Source organism: Cnephaeus nilssonii (genome assembly GCF_951640355.1).
Source record: "Cnephaeus nilssonii genome assembly, chromosome: 5".
In the NCBI taxonomy this organism is placed as follows: domain Eukaryota; kingdom Metazoa; phylum Chordata; class Mammalia; order Chiroptera; family Vespertilionidae; genus Cnephaeus; species Cnephaeus nilssonii.
In genome coordinates, this window is record NC_137076.1 from 34,785,984 (window position 1) to 34,808,861 (window position 22,878).

Genomic DNA, 22,878 nt, shown 5'->3' on the forward strand with positions numbered 1-22,878 from the left:
CATTCAGTACTTCTGCATCCATACCTACAATCCAGGGATTGGGTAGAGGAGAGATAAGTGAAATATTTTCCTCCCTGCATATAATCACTAAGTTTCCATTTTAGAAGCCTCAAAGGAAGATCTGAACTCTCCACAAACTGGTGTTATGGTTTCTAGGTGTACCTTCATTATAAAGCCCATTATAATTATGAAAGATGGCCCATTAAATTTTCAAAGAAATCCACTTCAATTCAACAGACCTTTCCCCCGTGAAGAGCCTAATACATGCAAGGTGCCCTGCCAAGTGACAGAGAGAAACCCAAGTCTGAGAGGTGGGCTCCATGTTTTAGTTCAGGGGTCCTCAAACTTTTTAAACAGGGGCCAGTTCACTGTTCCTCAGACCGTTGGAGGGCCAGACTATAGTTTAAAAAAAACTATGAACAAATTCCTATGCACACTGCACATATCTTATTTTGAAGTAAAAAAACAAAATGGCAAAAACACCCGCATGTGGCCCGCGGCCCGTAGTTTGAGGACGCCTGCTCTAGTTCATGGTGTAGGGAGGAGGTGACCACACAGAAGCCAATAGTAATTCCGCAGGGGAGGCTGTGTAAAGGCTGGAGTTAAGAGGGCTCAGGAATGCTCTGGGGTTCCAAGAAGAGAGACTGTATTTGAATGGCATTCTCAAAAGACCTAAGGGAGATGGTAATTTCTGAAGTTATTCTGGGTGTATGGGCAGGATTTCCAAAGGCAGGGGCGGGGGCGGAGAATGCAGACAACAGGCAGGTCAGGAACGGTGGTAATGGGATCAAGTGTTCGAGTGTTCATTTGGCTGAGGGTAGAGGATTGGTGTTAGAATTTTAACAACCACCTTTATTTTGTTGGTTATAAAAGTGACTCGTGCATCAGAGAAAATTTGGAAATTATTTAAAAATACCAAGAGAACAACCAGAGGAAGCTATCATTCCAGCATTTCATTGCTTTTCCTTCCAGACTGTCAATCAGTCTATACAAATATTTTTTAAAAAAACAACTCCTTTTTTATTATGACCGTTGGAATACATACTTCTTTAGAATTTGAAAATACTGTAGAGTACAAGGATAAAATAAAAACCACTGCTAATCTTACTCAGAGATAATAACCACTATTCATGTTTTAGTTTATTCCTCTTGAGTATGTTTTTCAAAGTGTATGCATTAAACCAAATAAGAACAAATTCATCCTGCAGTTTAATACCCTGCTTTTTTCCCCTTAACATAATATTTTGAATATTTTTTATGCAATTAAATAATCGTAGAAAAATGGATGTATAATACTTTGTTACAAATAAACCATCATTTATTAAATACTTTAATATTAAATATTCAGGTTGTTTCAAAATTTTTATTATAAATAATGCTGTTAAAACATTTCTGAAAAAAAAAATCAGTATTTGTCAATTAAAAATATTTCCTTAGAAGTGCTTTCCACAAAGACTAGATTCGGGCAAAAAGGTGTTATTGCTTTTAAGATTCTTGCAAATTATCTCTCTGTGGTTTTAAAAAGACAAATGACATGTTTGAAAGTGGATGTGATAAAGAACAGCCTGAAAGGGATGGCAGTGAGGGGCCAGCTGAGGCAGATGACAGCTGAAGAGGCAGTAACCAGCTGGGGAGTTACTGAACGAGGGCAGTGGGAATGGGAAGGGAACGAGAATATAGGGTTTCCCTCCAAAATGTGTACACACACTTTGAAGAATTAAAAAGGCAGTGTTTATTAAAATATATTTCATTTTCAAAATGGAGCTACGAGCTCTTAAAGTGTGGACACCAGGAAGCTGCTTAGACTGAGACAAGTACAAGGTGACGGCCAGCTTCCCTATTAAGGGTCTAGGAAAATGCCATGCAGTTAAAACAGAGACGTCAGAAGATGCTGGCTCAGTTGGTCAATTAGGTGTTAGGTATAATGAATTCAAGGTGTCAGTGAGCCTTCCAGGTGGGGATACCCTGCAGGGAGTGGGAAATGCGTGTCTTTCTGAAGCTTTTTCAAGTGGATGGTCAAGGGTTAGGCCTCTAGGTTGAACCATTTTTCAAAGATATGATACATGGTTTGAACTATATAGAAAAGGCTGCTTTAAAAGTGTCAAAAAGTAAATGTGTACCTTATGAGCAAGCGAAAGAGGCAAAATGAGTTTGTGTCCTTGAACTGTCAGAAATAGTACAGGGGTTGGGGGAGCAGTACGCCATCTCCTGCTATCCTGCCTAACTTTCCGGGATCTGAGTAGTGGGTTAGCCCTGGAAATGACTGAACATGGCTGTGTTCTGTGCAAAGTCTAAAAGTGGGGAAAAGAGCTGTAAGAGAGGAACTGTTTGGATAAAATGTTGAAGGAACATGTGGTGACTGCACATGTTCTTTTGAAATCTCGGCCTCCCTATTGGTTTCCATTCTAACAGGACAGACTGCTCTTCCTGCCCCATCTGTTGTCTGAGGGTTTGTTCTTCAGTGACACCCCTAGCAGACAGAGTTGGAGAATGGGACATGCTAGTTAACAGGGAGAGTGTACTAGTCCACAGAAGTTGGCCTAGCCAGTGTGTGCAGGGTATTGAGGCAGATAAGTCTCTCAACAAATTTTACAAAATTTATTTTATTTTTCAATTACAGTTTACATTCAATATTATTTTTGCATTACTTTCAGGTAAATAGCATAGTGGTTAGACAGTCACATAACTGTGTTCCTTATGATATTTCAAGAACCCACCTGGCACCATACAGTTATTACAATATTATTGACTATATTCCCCATGCTGTACTTTGTATCCCCATGATTATTTTGTAACTACCCATTTGTACTTATTAATCCCCTTACCTTTTTCAGCCAGCCCCCACCCCACTTCCCCACTAGCAAGCACCATTCTGTTCTCTACAGCTATGAGTCTGTTTCTATTTTGTTTGTTCGTTCATTTTGTTCTTTAGATTCCACATGTAAATGAAATATTTGTCTTTCTCTGTCTGACTAATTTCACTTAGCATATAATATCCTGCATGTCTATCCATGCTGTCTCAAATGGTAAGATTTCATTCTTTTTTATGGCTGAGTAATATTCCATTGCATATATGCACCACTTTTTTTTTTAATCTACTTGTCTATTGATGGGCACTTAGGTTGCTTCCGTATCTTGGTGTTGTAAATAACGCTGCAATGAACATAGGGGTGCATACATTCTTTTGAATTAGTGTTTTGGGCTTCCAGAAGTGGAATCACTATGTTATAAGGCAGTTCCATTTTTAATTTTTTGAGAACCCTCTATACTGTTTTCCTTAGTGGCTGCACCCGTCTACATTCCCACCAACAGTACACAGGAGTTACCTTTGATTCACAACCTCACCAGAACTTGTTATTTATTGATTTATTGATGATAGCCATTCTGACAGGTTCGAGGTGATATCTCATTGTGGATTTAATTAGCATTTCTTTGATTGTTAGTGATGTTGTATATATTTTCATATGTCTATTAGCCATCTGTGTGTCCTCTTTGGAAAACTGTCTATTCAGGTACTTTACCCCTTTTTTAATTGGATTGTTGTTTGTTTGTTTTTTGGTATTGAATTGTATCAGTTTTTGATATATCTTGGATATTAGTCCCTTATTGGATGTATCATTGGTGAATATCTTCTTCAATTCGGTAGTTTTGTTTTGTTGATGTTTTCTTTTGCTGTGCAAAATCTTAAGTTTGATGTAGTCCCATTTGTTTACATTTTCTGTTTCCCTTGCCTGAGAAGATATATCAGAAAAAATATTGCTAAGAGAAATGTCAGAGATTTTACTGCCTATGTTTTCCTATAAGTGTATTATGGATTCAAGTCTTACATTTAACACTTTAATCTACGTAGAGTTTATTCTTGTATATGTTATAAGAAGGTGGTCTAGTTTCATTTTTTTTGCATGTATCTGTCCAATTTTCCCAACACCATTAATTGAATAGACTACCCTTACCCCTTTGTATATTATTGTTTCTTTTTTCATATATTAATTGACCATATATAGTCATGGATTTATATTTGGGCTCTCTATTCTGCTTCGATGAGCTAAGTGTCTGTTTTTTATGCCAGTACCTTGCTGTTTTGATTACTATAGCCTTGTAGTATAGTTTTTTCCCCCTTAGTTTTTATTGACTATATTGGGGTGACATTGGTTAATAAAATTTTCTGTAATACATCATCTGTTTATTGTATTGTGTATAGTTTGATATCAAGTAGCATGATATCTCCAACTTCGTTCTTTCTCAAGATTGCTGTGGCTTTTTGGGATCTTTGTGGTTCCATATCAATTTTTGTATTATTTGTTCTAGTTATGTGAAAAATGCCATTGGTATTTTGATAGGAATTGCTTTGAGTCTATGGATTGCTTTGGATAGTATGGACATTCTAATTATGTTAATTTTTTCATTTATGAGCATGGTATATACTTTATTTATTTGCATCTTCAATTTTTTTCTTCAGTAGACGGGTCTTTTACCTCTTTGATTAAATTTCTTTCTTCCCCCCCGCCCCAATCCTCACCCGAGGACATATTAATTGATTTCAGAGAGAATGAGAGAGAGAGAGAGAGAGAGAGAGAGAGAGAGAGAGAGATTGACTGGTTGCCTCTTACCTCTCATAGGCGCCTCAACTGGGGACTGAAACTGCAACCTAGGTATGTTCCCCAACCAGGAATTAAACCCATGACCTTTCAGTGTACAGGATAACACTCTAACCAATTGGGTCCTCTCTCTCTCTCTCTCTCTCTCTCTCTCTCTCTCTCTCTATATATATATATATATATATATATATATATATATATATATATATTAGTTCATTATTGGTGTAAAAATCTTATTGCTTTGAATATTTATTTTGTGTCATGCTACTTTATTAAATTCATTTATCAGTTCTAGTAGTTTTTTTGGTGAAATCTTTAGGGTTCTCTATATACAATATTATGTAATCTGCAAATAAAGTTTTACTTCTTCCTTTCCAATTTGAATGCATGAATCTCAGTAGATGCAGAAAAAGCATTTTTTTCTTCTTGTCTGATTGCTGTGGCTAGGACTTCCAGTACTGTTAAATAAGAGTTGTGAAAGTAGACATCCCTGTCTTGTTCCTCATCTTAAGGAAAACACTTTCAGTTTTTCCCTGTTGAGTATGTTGTTAGCCATAGGTTTGTCGTTTATGGCCTTTATTTTGTTGAGTTTTCTTTCCTCTATTCCCACTATACTGATAGTTGTTGTTTTTTATCATAAATGGGTGCTGGATTTTGTCAAATGTTTTTTTCTGCATCAATTTATATGGTCATATGATTTTTATCCTTCATTTTGTTTATATGGTGCATCACATTAATTGATCTATGGATATTGAATAAAACTTGTATTTCAGGAATAAATTCCACTTGATCATGGTATATGATTTTTTAATGTATTGCTGAATTCGATTTGCTAATATTTTGTTGAGTATTTTAGCATCTATATTCATCAGGGGTATTGGCCTATTCTTGCCTTTCTTTGCAATGTTTTTATCTGGTTATGGAATCAGGATAATGCTGGCCTCCTAAAATGAGATTGGGATTCTTTCTTGCTCTTGAATTTTTTAAGAATAGTTTGAAAAGGATAGGTATTAATTCTTTTTTAACTATTTGGTAAAATTTACCTGTGCAGTTATATTCTCCAGGATTGTTGTTTTGGGGAGTTCTTTTTTAATTACTGCTTTAATTTTGTTGGCTGAAATCAATCTGTTTAGATTTTCTCTTCTTGATTCAGTTTTGGAAGATCGTATGTTTCTAGAAATTTATCTATTTCATCTATATTGTTCAATTTGTTGCCGTACAATTAATTGTTCTAATATTTTCTTATAATCGTATGTATTTCTGTGGTGTCAGCTGTTATTTCTCCCCTTTCACTTCTGATTTTATTTATTTGGATCATCTCTTTTTTTCTTGATGAGTCTGGTTAAAGGTTTATCAGTATTGTTTATCTTTTCAATGAACCAGCTCTTGGTTTCATTGACCTTTTGTATTATTTTTATTTTAGACTATATTTTTTTATTTCTGCTTGGTATGGGCTTCTTTGGGTTTGTCTTGTTTGGGACTCTGCGCTTCCTGAACTGTGTGTTTTTTTTTCTTCACCAGGTTAGGGAAGTTTTCAGTAATTAGTTATTCAAATAGGTTCTTAATCCTTTGTGCTTTCTCATCTCCTTGTGGTACCCCTAGGATATGGATTTTTTAAAGCATAAATTTGTACCAGAAGTCCCTTAAACTATCCTCATTTTATGAAATTCTTTTTTTTTTTCTGTTTTGATTTGGTGTTTTCTGCTACCTTGTCTTTCAAATTGTTGATTTAATTCTCTGCTTCATATGTTTTGCTGTTGTTTTTTTCTAGTGTACCAGTATTCTTCATTTCAGTTATTGTATTTTTAATTTCTCAATGGTTCTTTTTTAATAGTCTCTATGTTCTTTTTAATGCTTACTACTTCTTTGTTAAAGTTATAACTGAGTTCATCTTTCTCTAAGTTCCTTGAGCATCCTTATAATCATTGTTTTTAAATCTGTATCTGGTAGATTGCTTGCCTCCATTTCATTTAGTTCTTTTTTTTCTGGAGATTTCTTCTGTTCTTTTATTTGGGGCATGGTTTTTGTGTTTTTGTATCCTATTTTGGCTGCCTCTCTTTGTTTGTTTCTCAGGTAGATCTGCTATGTCCCCCAGTGTTGGTAGGATGGTCTTATGTAGGGCCCAGTAGTGTAGTCTCCCTGATCACATGAGCCTGGTACTCCAGGTGTGTTTCTAGTGTAGGTTATGTGAGTTCTCCTATTGTATTTGAGTATTGATTGTACTTGGCATGTCCATGTTTTGGGTTGACCCTCATGCTGGCAGGCTGTGAGGACTGGCCATTACCAGAGTGTCTGAGCTACTCTGTGGGGGCTGACCTCATGAAATAGAATTCACCCCATCAGGGTCTGGTACCTTCTGAAATCTCAACAAATTTTTAAAAGAACATAAAGAAGACCATACCCTCTAAGCACAATATAATAAAATTGCATCAAAATGAAAAGATAGTATAAAAAACAGGCCATATGATTAAAAATTAAAATGTACAAACAAATAATTAATGGGTTAAAAAGGAAATAACATGAAAATTATAAAATACTTGCTAAAGAATGACAAGAAAAATACTACATATCTAAATATGTGAGGTCTTTCTAAGCAAAATTTAGAGGTAAATGTGTACTGAAGTACATTTATCAGAAAACAAGAACACTTAAAAATAAATAAGCTAAGTATTTATATCAAGAAGGTAGGAAAACAACAGACTAAAAGTAAAGTGCACACCAAGATACTATCAAAAAAAGGAGCAGAAATAGAAACCAAAAAAGAGGATCAATGAGAGCCAAGGTTAGTTCTGTTATATAAACCTCATAAACAGAAATAGAATTAGGAAAACTTGAATAAATAAAAAACAGTGCAACAATTAAAGTCACCCTTAGTCCCTCCCATCTCCTCTCCAAAGACACAAGGTGGTTCAGAAAGTTTTATTGTAACTTCAAGGAATGAATAATTCTTTTCTAATGTTACATAGGAGGGGAAAAAGCCAATTTATTTCATGAGGCCAATATAACCTTGATACTAATTCTGGCCAAGATAGTTCAAGGAAATAAAATCATGACAAATCTTTCTTATGAACATAAGTGGAAACTTCAAAAATAAAATGTTTGCAAAAGTAATTATTCAATATTAAAATGCATCAGTAGGTAAGTTTTACTGTAATGTGGTTCAGAAAAATCTATAAATGTAATATACTTCTGTAAGAGATTAAACAGGGAAAACATATGATCATCTCAAAAGAATGCATGCATTTTTAAAACTCAAAACTCATGCATGATAAAAAGCTTTTTATAAACTAGAAATGGAGGGACACTTTCCTTGTCTGAGAAAAGATATCTGTCAAAACATGCAACAAATCTCATACTTATTGGAGCATTCTCACTAATGTTAGGATGAGGCAGGGATTCCCACCAAATTCAGTAGTACATTAAAAAGATCATATACCATGATCAAGTGGGATGCAAGGATGCTTTCAATAAATGTGATATACCACATTAATATAATGAAGGATAAAAATTGCATGAATCTCAGTAGATGCAGAAAAAGCATTTGCCAAAGCTGACTATCCTTTCATGGTAAAAGCTTTCAACAAATTTTAGAAGGCATAGAGGAACTATACCTCAACATAATAAAGGTCATGTATGACAGACCCATAGCTAGCATCATACTCAATGGTGAAACACTGAAAGCTTTTCTGTTCAGATCAGAAACGACAAGAGTGCTTACTCTCAACATTCCTATTTAACATTATACTGGAAGTCCTAGCCAGACTAATTAGGCAAGAAAAAAATAAAAGGCATAATATCATAAAGGAAGAAGTAAAATTGTCTTTGTTTGCAGATGACATGATCTTATGTATAGAAAATCCTAAAGAGCCCTAACTGGTATGGCTCAGTGGATAGAGCATCGGCCTGCGGACTGAAGGGTCCCTGGCTCGATTCCGGTCAAGGGCATGTACCTTGGTGTCAGGCACATTTCCAGTAGGGGGTGTGCAGGAGGCAGCTGATCGATATTTCTCTCTCATAGATGTTTTTAACTCTCTATCCTTTCTCTCTGTAAAAAATAAATAAAATAAAATAAAATCCTTAAGAGTTCATAAAAAATTGTTAGAACTAATCAATGAATTCAGTTGCAGGGTATAAAATCAACATATGAAAATCAATAGCATTTCTATATAGTCACAATGAAATATCTGAAGGAGAAATAAAAAAAGCATTCCCACTCATAATAGCATAAAAAACAATAAAATATTTAGGAATAAATTTACCCAAGTGAAAAATCTGTACACTGAAAGCTGTAAGATATTAATGAAAGAAGTTGAAGAAGACACAAATAAATGGGATGATATTCCATGTTCATGGATTGAAAGGATTAATATTGTTTAAATGCCTATACTATCCAAAGTCTTCTATAGACTTAGTGCATCCCATATCAAACTCAGTACCAAAATTGCAATGGCAGTTTTCACAGAAATAGGAAAAAAAATTCTAAAATTTTTGTGGAACCAAAAAAGACCCTGAAGAGCCAAAGTAATTTTAAGAAAGAAGAGCAAAACTGGAAACATCACACTTCCTGACTTCAAATTATACTACAAAGCTATAGTAATCAAAACAGGATAGCACTGCCATAAAAACAGACACATAGACCAATGGAATAGAATAGAGAGGCCAGAAATAAACCCACATATATATGATCAAATGACAACTGACAGTGGAGTGAAAAATACTCAATGGGGAAAGGTAGACTTTCAAATAAATGATGTTGAAAAAAATGGATATTATAAAAATAATTTGAAATAGATTGAAAACTTGAACATAAGACCTGAAATGATAAAACTTCTAGAAGAAAATGTAGAGGAAAAGCTCCTTGACATTGGCCTTGGCAATGATATTTTAGCTATGACACCAAAAGCACAAGCAACAAAAGCAAAAATAAACAAGTGGGATTATATCAAACAAAAAGCATCTACACAGTGACAGAAACAGTCCACAGAACGAAGAAGCAATGATACGGAGAAAATATTTGCAAACCATTAAAACTTCCAAATATTTGATTAAAAGTGGGCAGAGGACACGAATAGACTTTTCCAAAGAAGACATACATGAAAAGATGCTCAACATCACTAATCATCAGGGAAATGCAAAATCAAAACCACAGTGACATATCACCTCACACCTGTTAGAATGGCTAAATCCAAAAAGATGAAAGATAACAAGTATTGGTAAGGATGTGGAGAAAAGGGAACCCTAATTGGTGGGAATGTAAATTGGTGTAGACACTATAGAAAACAGTATGAAAGTTATTAAAAATTAAACATAGAATTACCATATGATCAAGCAATTCCACATCTGGGTATATATCCAAAGGAAATGAAATCACTATCTTGAAGAGATATCTGAATCCGCATGTTTATTCTAGCACTTTTCACAATAATTAAGACATGGAAATAACCTAAGTGTCCATCAACAGATTGATAGGGATATTCTCTCTCTCTCTCTCTCTCTCTCTCTCTCTCTCTCTCTCTCTCTCTCTCACACACACACACACACACACACACACACACACACACACACACACAGTTATGTTATTCAGCCATAAAAAAAAGGATATCCTACCATTTGTGACAAGATGGATGGACTTTGAGGGCATTGTGCTATGTGAAATAAATCAGAAAGAGAGCTCTGGCAAGTTTGGCTCAGTGGATAGAGCATAGGCCCATGGACTGACAGGTTGGATTCCAGTCAAGGGCATATAACTCGGTTGCAGGCACCATCCCTGGCCGCAGTCCGGGCACATGAGGGAGGCAACCAATTGATTTGTCTCTCTCACATTGATGTTTCTCTCTCTGTCTTTCCCCTTCTCTTTCACTCTCTCTTAAAAATATCAATAATTCAGACAGAGAAAAGACAAATACTCTATGATCTCACTTATATTGGTATCTAAAATAAAAGTCAAATTCATAGAAATAGAGATTAGAATGGTGATTGTCAAGGGCTTAAAGGTGGGGGAAATGGGAAGATGTTGGTCAAAGGGTACAAACTTCCAGTATAAGATGGATAAGTTCTGGAGATCTAATATTTAGCATGGTGACTATAGTTAATAATGCTGTCCTTTGTACTTGAAAGTTGCTAAGACAGTAGATCTTAAATGTTCTCACTATAAAGAATGTAATTATGTGAGGTGATGGATGTGTTAACTAACTTTATTATAACAACTTCACAATATATATGTGTGTCAAATTGTCACATTGTATACCTTAAACTTACACAATGCCCCATGTCAGTTATATCTAATAAAGCTGGAAAAAATTTAAAATAAAAAAAGAACATAGTACCACCTATAATTTTGGCAAAGGATGAAATCTGAGTCTGATAAAGCCCCTGGATCTAGCTCCAAATTTGCAGGAAATACTGAGGACAGAGGAACAATGGTCAGGGTAGGCAGGCTGCTAAAATAGCCAGTCATGCACCTGTGTGTAGAATACTTGCAGTGCTCTTTGGTACCATTACTGTTAGTTATTGTGCAATATGGAAATATTTTATTCAAATCACACTGCAGACTTCTGAACTTCAGGGACCAGGGTGCCTTTAGCTTGGAACATTGTACAACTCCTGAATGCATTTGTGGCTTTTTATGCTCAATAATGCTGTCCAGAGCACTTTCTATCCGTTCTTCTCCAGAGATTTCCTATCATCGTTGTTCCTCTGATGGTTAATTTTACGTGCTATATTGAGCTGGCTAAGGGATGCCCAGATAAAACTTCATTTTGGGGTGTGTCTGTGAGGCTGTTTCCAGGAGAGATTAGCATTTGAATTGGTACACTGAGTAAAGGACACCTGCCTCACCAATATGGGTGGCATTATCCAATCCATTGAGGGCCTGGATAGAACACAATGGCAAAGGAGGGGTGAATTCACTCCCTCTGTTTGAGCTGGGACATCCATTTTCTCCTGCCCTCGAACATTAGTGCTCCTGGTTAACAGGCCTTTGAGTTTGGACAAATTATAATACTGGCTTCCTAGGTCTCCAGCTTTCAGACTACGTCTGGGCAACCTCTCAACCTCCATAATTGTGGAATCCAATTTCTCATAATAAATGTCTGTCTATCTATCTATCTATCTATCTATCTATCTATCTATCTATCTATCATCATCTATCTATCTATCATCTATCATCTCTCTCCTATGGGTTCTGTTTCTCTTGAGAACCCTGACTAACATAATTCCTACATCTCAGGAATGCAATGAAGTAAAATTAATAGTGAATCCTTGTTCCAGAGACTTGAGGATACTCAATTTTTATAAATACTCAGTAAATATTTAGTTATATCTATTAGTAGCAGACATTTCCTTTGCAAACATGAGCATGGTATGTAGCGCTGTATAACTCAAATAATGCATATGCTTATGTTTTCCTTTGAATTTTTTGCTTTTCTTTTAAAAATGTATACATTTTTCATTTTTAAAGTAATATGACTCAGTTACAGAAAAGCTTGAAAAGAAAAAAATATTTCTATATTCTCATCACTGTAATACAATTATGGTTATAACTATATTTTTTCCTAGTCTACTTTGGTATGAATATATTTTCATAGTTGTAATAAAAACATGCACATAATTGTTTTTTCTTTGTAAATTTAGCTTTAGGCAATAATGACATAAGCATATACATATTTCCATGTTGCATTGTTATTACAACAGTAATTTTTTTACTGCATTAAATTTCATCATTTGGCTCTATTGTATATTTTAACTGTTAACTTATTTTTGGTTAGTGTATTTCCCATCACATTTGAGCAAATATATTTTTGTGTAATATGTAATGCTATGCACATTGCTTTTTGGTTATTGTTGCTTTGAATATTTAAAGTAGAATATTAACAATTGTCAAGAATTTCAGTAAACTTCCATCTTTTTTTTCTTTCAGCTCTGTCATCAAATCTAACAAATCTAGTGATCATAGTAGGAGGCATATATTAATTTGCCAACTGTTTTTCCAACCGAGATCTTAATTATATATGACTTAATAATGCCATATAAAACTGGAGTGAGGCAGGCATCTTGCTTACATCTAGAAATTGGCCACAGGTATCCGTTGTGCACAGTTAGAAACTCATGGTAGAAAATGAGGGCTCTTCGGAGCCCAGGAAAATATAAGTCATCATTTTCGATGTGTGTATGTGCATTCATGAGAGATGGGACTTAGTTTTCATATGCTCAAAGGAATCCAGTATCTACTGGTTTGAGCACCATGTTTGCTAGTTGATGGCAATGCTATTTTTGTGAGTTTCTTTGTTTTTGTTCCTACCTTTCCTGCATTTCTACTCTCTCTTTTTCCTCATTCATTACACTCAGTAGTAGAATTCTGGAAACTGTTCTTTTTGGGGAGCAGTGATCTATCACATAAAGGTTTATGACTTTAAAAAAATTAAAAACTGAGTATATATGTGAAATCTATCTATCTATCTATCTATCTATCTATCTATCTATCTATCTATCTATCTATGCCTAATCGACTGTTTGATTGTTCGACTGGTAGCTATGACATGCACTGACTACCAGGGGGCAGATGCTCAACCAACAGGCATGGAAACATGGAACAGACTGATGAATCTCAGAGGGAAGGGGGCTGAGGGAGGGCTGGAAGAGATTAACCAAAGATCTTATATGCATACTAGAGGCCTGGTGCACAGATTTGTGCACCAGTGGGGTCCCTCAGCCTGGCCTGAGGGGATCGGGCTGAAACTGGCAGTCCAACATTCCCTGAAGGGTCCCAGGTTGCGAGAGGGCGCAGGCCAGGCTGAGGGACCCCACTGGTGCATGAATCCATGCACTGGACCTCTAGTCCTATATAATAAAACATGCAAATTATCCCCTTGGGCAGGAGTTCCACCGACCAGGAGTTCGACCAGGGGGGCGGGGCCAGCTGGCCAACCACCCATGGCCCCTCCCCCAGGCCAGCCCATCCCAATCGGCCCCGATTGGGGTGGGCCAGCAGGACCCCACACGTGCACAAATTCATGCACTGGGCCTCTAGTTTTTGATAAAGGACTAATCAGTATCTTTTATGTTTTTCTTAGGAATGGGCTGTTTCTGGGGAGCGGAGAGGAAATTTTGGACCCTGAAAGGAGTATATTCAACTCAAGTTGGCTATGCAGGAGGCTACACTTCCAATCCGACTTACCAAGAAGTCTGCTCAGGTAGGAAGAATTTGCTCCAGCATATGAGGAGGAACAAGGAAGGGCTTGTCCCTGCTGGCAGGTGATAGGATCTTAAAAATGGAAATACATTTTTTGTGAGCTTCCTCAGTCTTCTATTCCCCATTTCTGTACATAGATTTGTTGACTCTCACTTTTTACTTTTAGGAGATAATAAACTTCCTATGGGATGTATAATTTAGCTTTTGCTGCAGAATAACCCAAAAAAGTAATAATTAAAACAATCATGTATTAGCTTATGCTTCTGTAGTTCAGCAATTTAGGCTGTGCTCAGCTGGGCAGCTCTTCTGCTGGTCTCATCTAAACTTACTCATGGGATTTCAGTCAACTGGTGGGTTGCCTGGGGCTAGTTGGTTAGGATGGCTTCATTTATATGTCTGGCAACTGGTGTTGGCTGCCGGTTAATGTTTCCTATTGGCTGGGATAATGGGCATGATGGACCATGGGTCTTTGGCAGGCTGGCCTGGGCTAATTCATACGGTGATGGATTCAGGACCAGAAAGAGAGGACAAGCCCCATTCTGCTAGTACTTTCAAGTCTCTTTTGATGTTACATTTATTATTGTCTCATTAGCCAAAGCAAGTCATATGGTCTAGCCCAGGGTCATTGTGAGAGGGTCTCCCCAAGGTATGTGTACAGGGAGGTGTGAAGAAATTGTGACCATGCCTAGAACAGTTTACCACATGGGACAAATGTGTCATATACCAGACATGTTTTCTTGAGGGGAAAATATTAAAAGCCAGGCTATAAAGAAGGAATTGGCAAACTATGACTTAAAGGCTAAATTCTGCCTGCTGCCTGTTTATATAAAGTTTTATTGAAACAGGGCCATATTCATTATTTGTATACTATCTATGCATGCTCTCATGACACAATGGCCGAGTTGAGCGGATGCAACAGAGTATGTACTCCCTGAAAAACTTAAAATATTTATGATCTGGCCTATTATAGAAAAAATGTTTGTCGGATAAATAGACAGATGCCCTGTGGCAAATTCTAGCTGGAACTAGATACCCTCTGTGGATTTATTTTCTGTTTCTGGCCTTCAAGGATTTTCTTTACTTTTCTGCCACCTCAGGTAGCATTTAAAACACATTTTTTTCTTTTAAATATTTTTCAATTAAAAATACAAATAGTATATATTTACAGTGTTGTTTTTTACAGTGAAATGATTACTACAGTCAAGCTAATAAACATATCTATCTCCTTACATACTTTTTTTGTGTGTGTGGTGAGAGCACCTATGGTCTACCCTTGTAACAACTTTCAAATATTCAATACAGTATTATTATTATTATTATTATTATTAATATATTTTCTATCATTTTATTTTTTAAGAAAAATGATTCTAAATATAATGTTACATGCAATAAACATTACTATTTCAAGAAAAAATATTTTAAATACAATAATATTACCAAAACTGTACTAACATAGTATAATATCACAAAAGTTGTAGGAAATATTAAAAATCTGCAAATAACAGGATTACTTCTATTATATTCTAAAATATTTTTTTCCTGTGGCTTTATTTTTGTTCATCAGTTTATGTTGTTCATTATATTCCACAAATGAGTGAGATCATGTTATATTTATATTTCTTCGACTGGCTTATTTTGCTTAGCATAATGCTCTCCAGGTCCATCCAGGCTGTTGCAAATGGTAAGAGTTCCTTCTTTTTTTACAGCAGGTAATATTCCATTGTGTACATGTACCACAATTTTCTAATCCACTCATCTGCTGATGGGCACTTAGGCTGTTTCCAAATCGTAACTATTGTAAATTGTGCTGCTATGAACATAGGGGTGCATATATCCTTTCTGATTGGTGTTTCTGATTTCTTGGGATATAATCCTAGAAGTGGAATTACTGGGTCAAATGGGAGTTCTATTTTTAATTTTTTGAGGAAACTCCATACTGTTTTCCACAGTGGTTGCATCAGTCTTCATTCCCACCAGCAGTGCAAGAGGGTTCCTTTTTCTCCACATCTTCGCCAGCACTTTTCATTTGTTGATTTGTTGATGCTAGCCATTCTGACAGGTGTGAGATGGTACCTCATTGTTGTTTTGATTTGCATCTCTTGGATGATTAGTGACTTTGAGCATGTTTTCATATGTCTCTTGGCCTTCTGTATGTCCTCTTTTGAAAAGTGTCTATTTAGGTCCTTTGCCCATCTTTTGATTTGATTGTTTATCTTCCTTTTGTTAAGTTGTATGAGTTCCCTGTAAATTTTGGAGATTAAACCCTTTTCAGAGATAACATTGGCAAATATGTTCTCCCATGCAGTGAGCTTTCTTGTTGTTTTGTTGATGGTTTCTTTTGCTATACAGAAACTTTTTATTTTGATGTTGTCCCATTTATTTATTTTCTCCTTAGTTTTTACTGCCCTAGGAGCTGTATCAGTAAAGATATTGCTACAATATATGTCTGATATTTTGCTGTTTATGGATTCTTCTAAGATTTTTATGGTTTCCCATCTTACATTTAAGTCCTTTATCCATTTTGAGTTTATTTTTGTGTATGGTGTAAGTTGGTGGTCTAGTTTCATTTTTTTGCATGTATCTGTCCAATTTTCCCAACACCATTTATTGAAGAGACTATCTTGACTCCATTGTATGCTCTTGCCTCCTTTGTCGAATATTAATTGAGCATAATGGCTTAGGTCAATTTCTGGGTTCTCTGTTAGGTTCCATTGGTCTATATATCTATTCTTGTGCCAGTACCAGGCAGTGTTGATAACAGTGGCTTTGTAGTATATCTTGATATCTGGTATTGTGACCCCTCTTACTTTGTTTTTCTTTCTCAGGATTGCTGCAGCTATTCGGGGTCTTTTTTTAAAATTCCATATGAATTTTTGGACAGCTTGTTCTAGGTCTGTGAAATATTCCATTGATATCTTAATGGGGATTGCATTGAATCTATAGATTGCTTTGGGTAATTTGACATTTTAATGATGTTGATTCTACCAATCCATGAACATGGTATATTCTTCCAATGGTTATGTCTTCCTCTATCTCTTTTTTCAATGTCCTATAGTTTTCCGAGTACAGGTCTTTTACCTCTTTAGTTAAGTTTATTCCTAGGTATCTTAAATTTTTTGTTGCAATGGTAAATGGGATTGTTTTTTTAGTTTCTTTTTCTATGAGTTCATTATTGGTGTATAAAAAGGTCATAGATTTCTGGGTGTTAATTTTGTATCCTGCTACATTGCCAAATTCATTTATTAAGTCTAGTAGTTTTTTGATGGAGTTTTTGTGGTTTTCTATGTATAATATCATATTATTTCTATGTGAATAATGACAGTTTTACTTCTTCTTTTCCAATTTGGATGCCTTTTATTTCTTCTTCTTGTCTGATCACTATGGCTAACACTTCCAGTACTAAGTCGAACAGTAGTGGTGAAATTGGGCATCCCTATCTTGTTCCTGTTCTTAGGAGAAATGGTTTTAGTTTTTGCCCATTGAGTATGATGTTGGCTGTAGGTTTGTCATATATGGCCTTTATCATGTTGAGATATGCTCCCTCTATTCCTACTTTGCTGAGAGTTTTTATCAAAAATCGGTGTTGGATTTTGTCAAATGCTTTTTCTGCATCTGTGGATATGATCATGTGATTGCTAATATTTTGTTGAGGATTTTAGCATCAGGGATATTGGCCTGTAATTCTTTCTTTGTAGTGTCTTTATCTGGTTTTAGAATTAAGATAATGCTGGCCTCATAAAAAGAGTTTGGAAGTGTTCCTTCCTCTGGGATTTTCTGAAATAGTTTGAGGAGTATAGGTGTTAGTTCTTCTTTGAATGTTTGGTAAAACTCCACTGTGAAGCTGTCCGGACCTGGGCTTTTGTTTGGTAGAAGTATTTTTATTACTGCTTCTATTTCATCAGTTGTTATTGGCCTATTCAGATTTTTTGATACTTTTTGATTCAGTTTTGGGAGATTGTATTTTACTAGGATTTTGTCTATTTCATCCACATTGTCCATCTTGTTGGCATATAGTTGTTCATAGTATTTTTTTTACAATCCTTTGTATTTCTGTGGTGTCAGTGCTTACGTCTCCACTTTTTTTTTTCTGATTTTATTTGGGTCCTCTTTCTTTGTTTCTTGATGAGTCTGGCTAATGGTTTAACAATTTTGTTTATCATTTCAAAGAACCAGCTCTTGGTTTCATTGATTTTTTTTTAATCTCTATGTTATATATATCTGCTCTAATCTTTATTATTTCCTTCCTTCTACTTGCTCTGGAATTTTCTTATTATTATCTTTCATTTCTTTAAATTGTAGGGTTAAGTAGTTTATTGCTAATTTTTCTTGTTTTTTTTTTTTTTTTTTTTTTTTTTGAGGTATGCCTGTAGTGTTATGAACTTCCCTCACTGGACTGCTTTTGCTGTGTCCCAGAGATTTGGAGTTGTTGTGTGTTCATTTTCATTTGTTTCCAGGAAGTTTTTGATTTCTTTCTTGATATCATTGGTAACCCATTTATTGTTTAATAACATGCTACTTAGCCTCCATGTGTTTGAATGTTTTGGGGTGTTTTTGTTGTAGTTTATTTCTAATTTCATTCCACTGTGATCTGAGAAAATGCTTGATATGATTTCAATCTTCTTGAACTTGTAGAGACATGTTTAGTGTCCTAACATGGTCTATCTTTGTGAATAATCCATGTGCACTTGAGAAGAATGTATATTCTGCTGCATTGGGGTGAAATGTTCTATAAATGTCAATTAAATCCATCTGATCCACTGTGTCCTTTAGAGTCTCTGTTTCCTTGTTGAGGTTTTGTCTGGAAGATCTATCCAGTGCAGTCAGAGGGGTGTTAAAGCCCCCCACTATGACTGTATTGTCTATCTCTCCTTTAAAGTCCTCTAGAAGGTTTTTTATATATTTAGGTGCTCCTATATTGGGTGCATATATGTTTACCAGGGTTATATCCTCTTGTTGAATGGATCCCTTTAGTATTATGTAGCAACCTTGGTTGTCTCTTGTGATGGCCTTCATTTTAAAGTCTATTTTGTTGGATATGAGTATTGCTACTCCAGTTTTATTTTTCTTTTCCGTTTGCATGGAAAATTTTTTTCCATCCCTTCACTCTCATCCTGTGTGTCTTTTGTTTTTAGGTGGGTCTCTTGTAGACAACCTATAGTTGAGTCATGTTTTTGTATCCATTCACCTACCCTATGCCTTTTGATTGGAACATTTAATCCATTTACATTTAGAGTTATTATTGAGAGGAACTTAATTATTGCCATTTTAATTCTGAATGGCTAGGTTTCTCTCTCTCTCTCTCTTTTTCTCATTACAGCAATCCCTTTAGTGTTTCTTGTAATGCTGGCTTGGTGGTGATGAACTCCTTTAGTCCTTTTTTCTCTGGGAAGCTCTTTATTTGACTGTCTATTTTGAATGATAGCCTTGCTGGATATAGTAATCTTGGTCTCAGATCCTTGCTTTCTACTACCTGGAATACTTTATGCCATTTCCTTCTGGCCTGTAGAGTTTCTGATGAGAAATCAGGTGTCAGCCTTACGGGAACTCCTTAGTAGGTAACAGTTTTCTTTTCTCTTGCTGCCTTTAAGATTCTCTCTTTGTCTTTAATTTTTGGCATTTTAATTATGATGTGTCTGGGTTATTCTTGTTTGAAGTTCTCTGTCCTACTGAACTTGTGTGACATTTTCTTTTACTAGGTTAGGGAAGTTTTCTGCCATTATTTCTTCAAACACCTTCTCTGTGCCTTTCTCTCTTTCTGCCTCTTCTGGCACACCTGCTATTCTAACATTGTTATGTTACACATTGTCCCACAGCTCCCTTAAGCTGTCCTCCTGTTTTTTAATTGTTTTTTTTCTTTTTGGTACTCTGATTGAGTTATTTTTTTCAACCCTGTCTTCTAAGTCACTGATTTGATCCTCAGTTTCCCCTTATCTGCTGTGTATTCCTTCCAATGTGTTCTTTATTTGTATTATCTCATTCTTTATCTCTGACTGTTCTTTTTTCATCACTACTATATCTTTTTTCACACTGTTGAGCATTTTTATCATCATTGCTCTGAACTCTATTTCAGATAAGTTTTTTTTATCTCTGCTTCATTTATCTCTTCTTCTGGAGAATGCTCTAGTTCTTCCATTTGGGGGTTGTTTCTTTGTCTCCTCATTTTGGCTTTCTGTTTGGGTTTGTAGATCCTCTACACCTCTTAATCTCTAGTGCAGGACAGTGTTAAAGGCTGTTTCTAATTAGATCAGGCATAGACTCAAAGCCTCCAGAGACTGCCTCTGCCTATAGACTGATAGGATTCCAACTTGAATTGCCCCCTCGGCAAGTGTCCTCAGGTGTGGTGAGAGTTTTTTTTCAACAGGGTGGGGCAGTTTCTTCTGCCTGGAGGCTAATTGTTATTTTTAATCTCTTAAGTGGCTTCAGGGCAAGGTGTTTTCTAATAAGGTGTGTCAACTCTTTCCCCCCAGGCAAGGCAAACATCTATGTGAGAAAGATGTCCTCTGCTGCTTGAGGGAATGACTCAGCCCAGGAAACTTGGGGTGTCTTGCATTCTGAGCTCTATCCCTCAAGTCCCAGTCCTAGCTTCTGCTCTCACAGCTCTAGTCCACTTCACTCTCCCTATGTCAGAGCACAAGGTGGGTGGCTCCACAGGGAATTTTGTGTGTTGTCTCTTTAAGAGGGTGCCTGAATTTTCAGTTGTTACTCCCTGGCAGATAGCACCCCATTGCTTTTCACAGCCAGATGTTATGTGGGTACCCTCCTCAGTTTTGGTGCTCTCTGCTGGGGGGCCCAGCTTGGGGATTAGATCCAAGAGTTCTCAGTGGCAACCCACCACAGCTGAGATGTCTCTCCAGGACTTTAGTTGCTGCCTGTGGGTGCCTTGTCAATCTTTTCATGCCTCTGCATCTCCTATCAATCTCTATACAGTTTCTACTTTCAGCCCTTGGGTATCAGGGATCTCTCCTGCGAGTTTTCCGTTGATTATTCGGGAAGTTTTTTTGTATCTTAGTTGTAATACCAGTTTGTTCCTGGGAGCATGTCCATGCAGCATCCACTTACTCTGCCACCATTTTTAATTCTCTCCAATACAGTGTTATTAACTATAGTCAGCCTGGTGTACATTAGATCTCTAGAACTGACTCATCCTACATAATTGAAAGTTTGTACCCTTTGACCAACATTTCCACTTTTCCCCCTACTCCCACCCCTAGGAACTACCATTCTACTCTCTGCTTCTATGAGTTGGACTTTTTTAGATGCTACATATAAGTGAGATCATACAGTACTTTTTTTTTCTGTGTCTGTCTTATTTCACCTAGCATTAATAACCTCTAGGTCTATCCATGTAGTTGCAAAGGCAGGATTTTTTTTTTTTTTTTTTACTTTTAAGGCTGAATGATATTCCATTGTATATCACACAATTTCTTTATCCATTCATCTATGGACAAATTTTTAGGTTGTTTTCATATCTTGCCTATTGTGGTTAGTGCTACAGTGAATGTGGGAGTTCAAATATCTGTCCAAGGTATGATTTCATTTTCTTTGGATATATACCCAGAAGAGGGATTGCTAGTTCATATGATAATTCTCTTTTTAATTTTTTGAGGAATGTCCATACTGTAAAACACATTTATAAAGATTATTTTATTCACTCTTAGGAGTTCTTAATAGGAAGAATTTATCTAGATATATTGACAGAAATGAGATTTTTAAAATGCAAAAAGAGTTTTGTCTATTAAAAATAAAAGTTTGAATTGGTTTTATTTGTGAGGGCCCTCTCACCTCTCTGAGGGCACTATAAATGAGGGTGGGAGAGGAGTTGGAATATAGGAGTTTGTTCAATAATGAGATATTAAATGTTTTCTACAACATGAATTCTGTTTTTGAAATGAAATTTGAACTGTGACAAAATGAAAATAATATATAAATACATGGTCTTGTTTTCTTGCCTCTAGAGAAGAATTGAAAAAATTTAAAGAAATTATTGATTTTTAGATAGGGAGGGAGGGAGGGAGGGAGAGAGAGAGAGAGAGAGAGAGAGAGAGAGAGAGAGAGAGAAAGAGAAAGAAACATTGATGTGAGATCAAAACATTAATTAACTGCCTCCTGCATGCCCCCTACACAGAATCGAGCTCACAACCCAGGGATGTGCCCTGACCCGGAATCAAACCAGCAACCTTTCTGGGCATGGGACGATGCCCAACCAACTGAACCACACTGGCCAGGACAAGAATTGAAATATTCTTGATTGCTGTTGAGAATGTGGAATATCATACAAATACTTTAGTGGTTAATCCATTTTTTCTTTGCTTCTGTTTCAAAATTAAACAAATGCTTATGCAGAACTATAAATAGATTTGGATGAACCCTGGAGATTGTCCAGGTACCAGTATATCCCCTTAAATATCAGGAACAGAAATGAATAGATTCATTCCTGTAATTGTAGCCTAAGAGAAAGGTTGCTAGGAAAATATTCAAATATCTACTTATATTATTATTATCAAAATGTTAATAATCAATTAGAATATTGTGATTGCTTGTTTGCTCAGACTCATTCCAATTCAACTCTTCACCTTCATAATGATAATCCTCCTTTGTTGAATTCCTACTATGTGCCAGACACTGTAATAAGCACTTTTTGCATCTTTGCTTCTTTTATCATCTAATCTTTCAAACAGTCCCATGAAATGTCTCAATCTCTGTCTTTTACAGAGGGAATATTGGGGCTCAGAGAGAAAAAGTCCCTTAACCCATGGGTCATATGTAGGAGGAATTCCAACTTCATTAGCTCTTAGCTCAAAGTTGAGGACATTGACCATGGTGTAAGGCACCCAATTCTCATTATGTCCCAGTGCTTCTCCATTTGTCTATCCACACTTCCCGCCACCATGTCACATGTTCTTCTTCATATCTATGTCTCTATATCTTTTAGTATATTGGTGTGCTTTTTAATGATTACTATGAGGAAAAGATCCTTTTAAGATCCAGTTCATGCAGACAACTGGTGTGTTAGAGGCCTTTAGCAATGGTGAAGTATAGGCACCATGGAGCTTGGTAAAGGACTGTCTATTTCCTGTGAACACTAAGTTA

At 36.1% G+C, this 22,878-nt stretch overlaps 1 protein-coding gene across 2 annotated transcripts in view; it reads left to right on the forward strand.

The window, feature by feature from the left end:
• MSRA (methionine sulfoxide reductase A) overlaps window positions 1-22,878 on the forward strand; it is a 372,548-nt gene that overhangs the window by 165,304 nt on the left and 184,366 nt on the right. For both annotated transcript variants that reach the window (XM_079773103.1, XM_079773104.1), the window contains one exon: window positions 13,670-13,789. In XM_079773103.1, coding sequence (XP_079629229.1) covers window positions 13,670-13,789 — 120 coding nt within the window. The remainder of the gene's footprint in view (window positions 1-13,669; window positions 13,790-22,878) is intronic.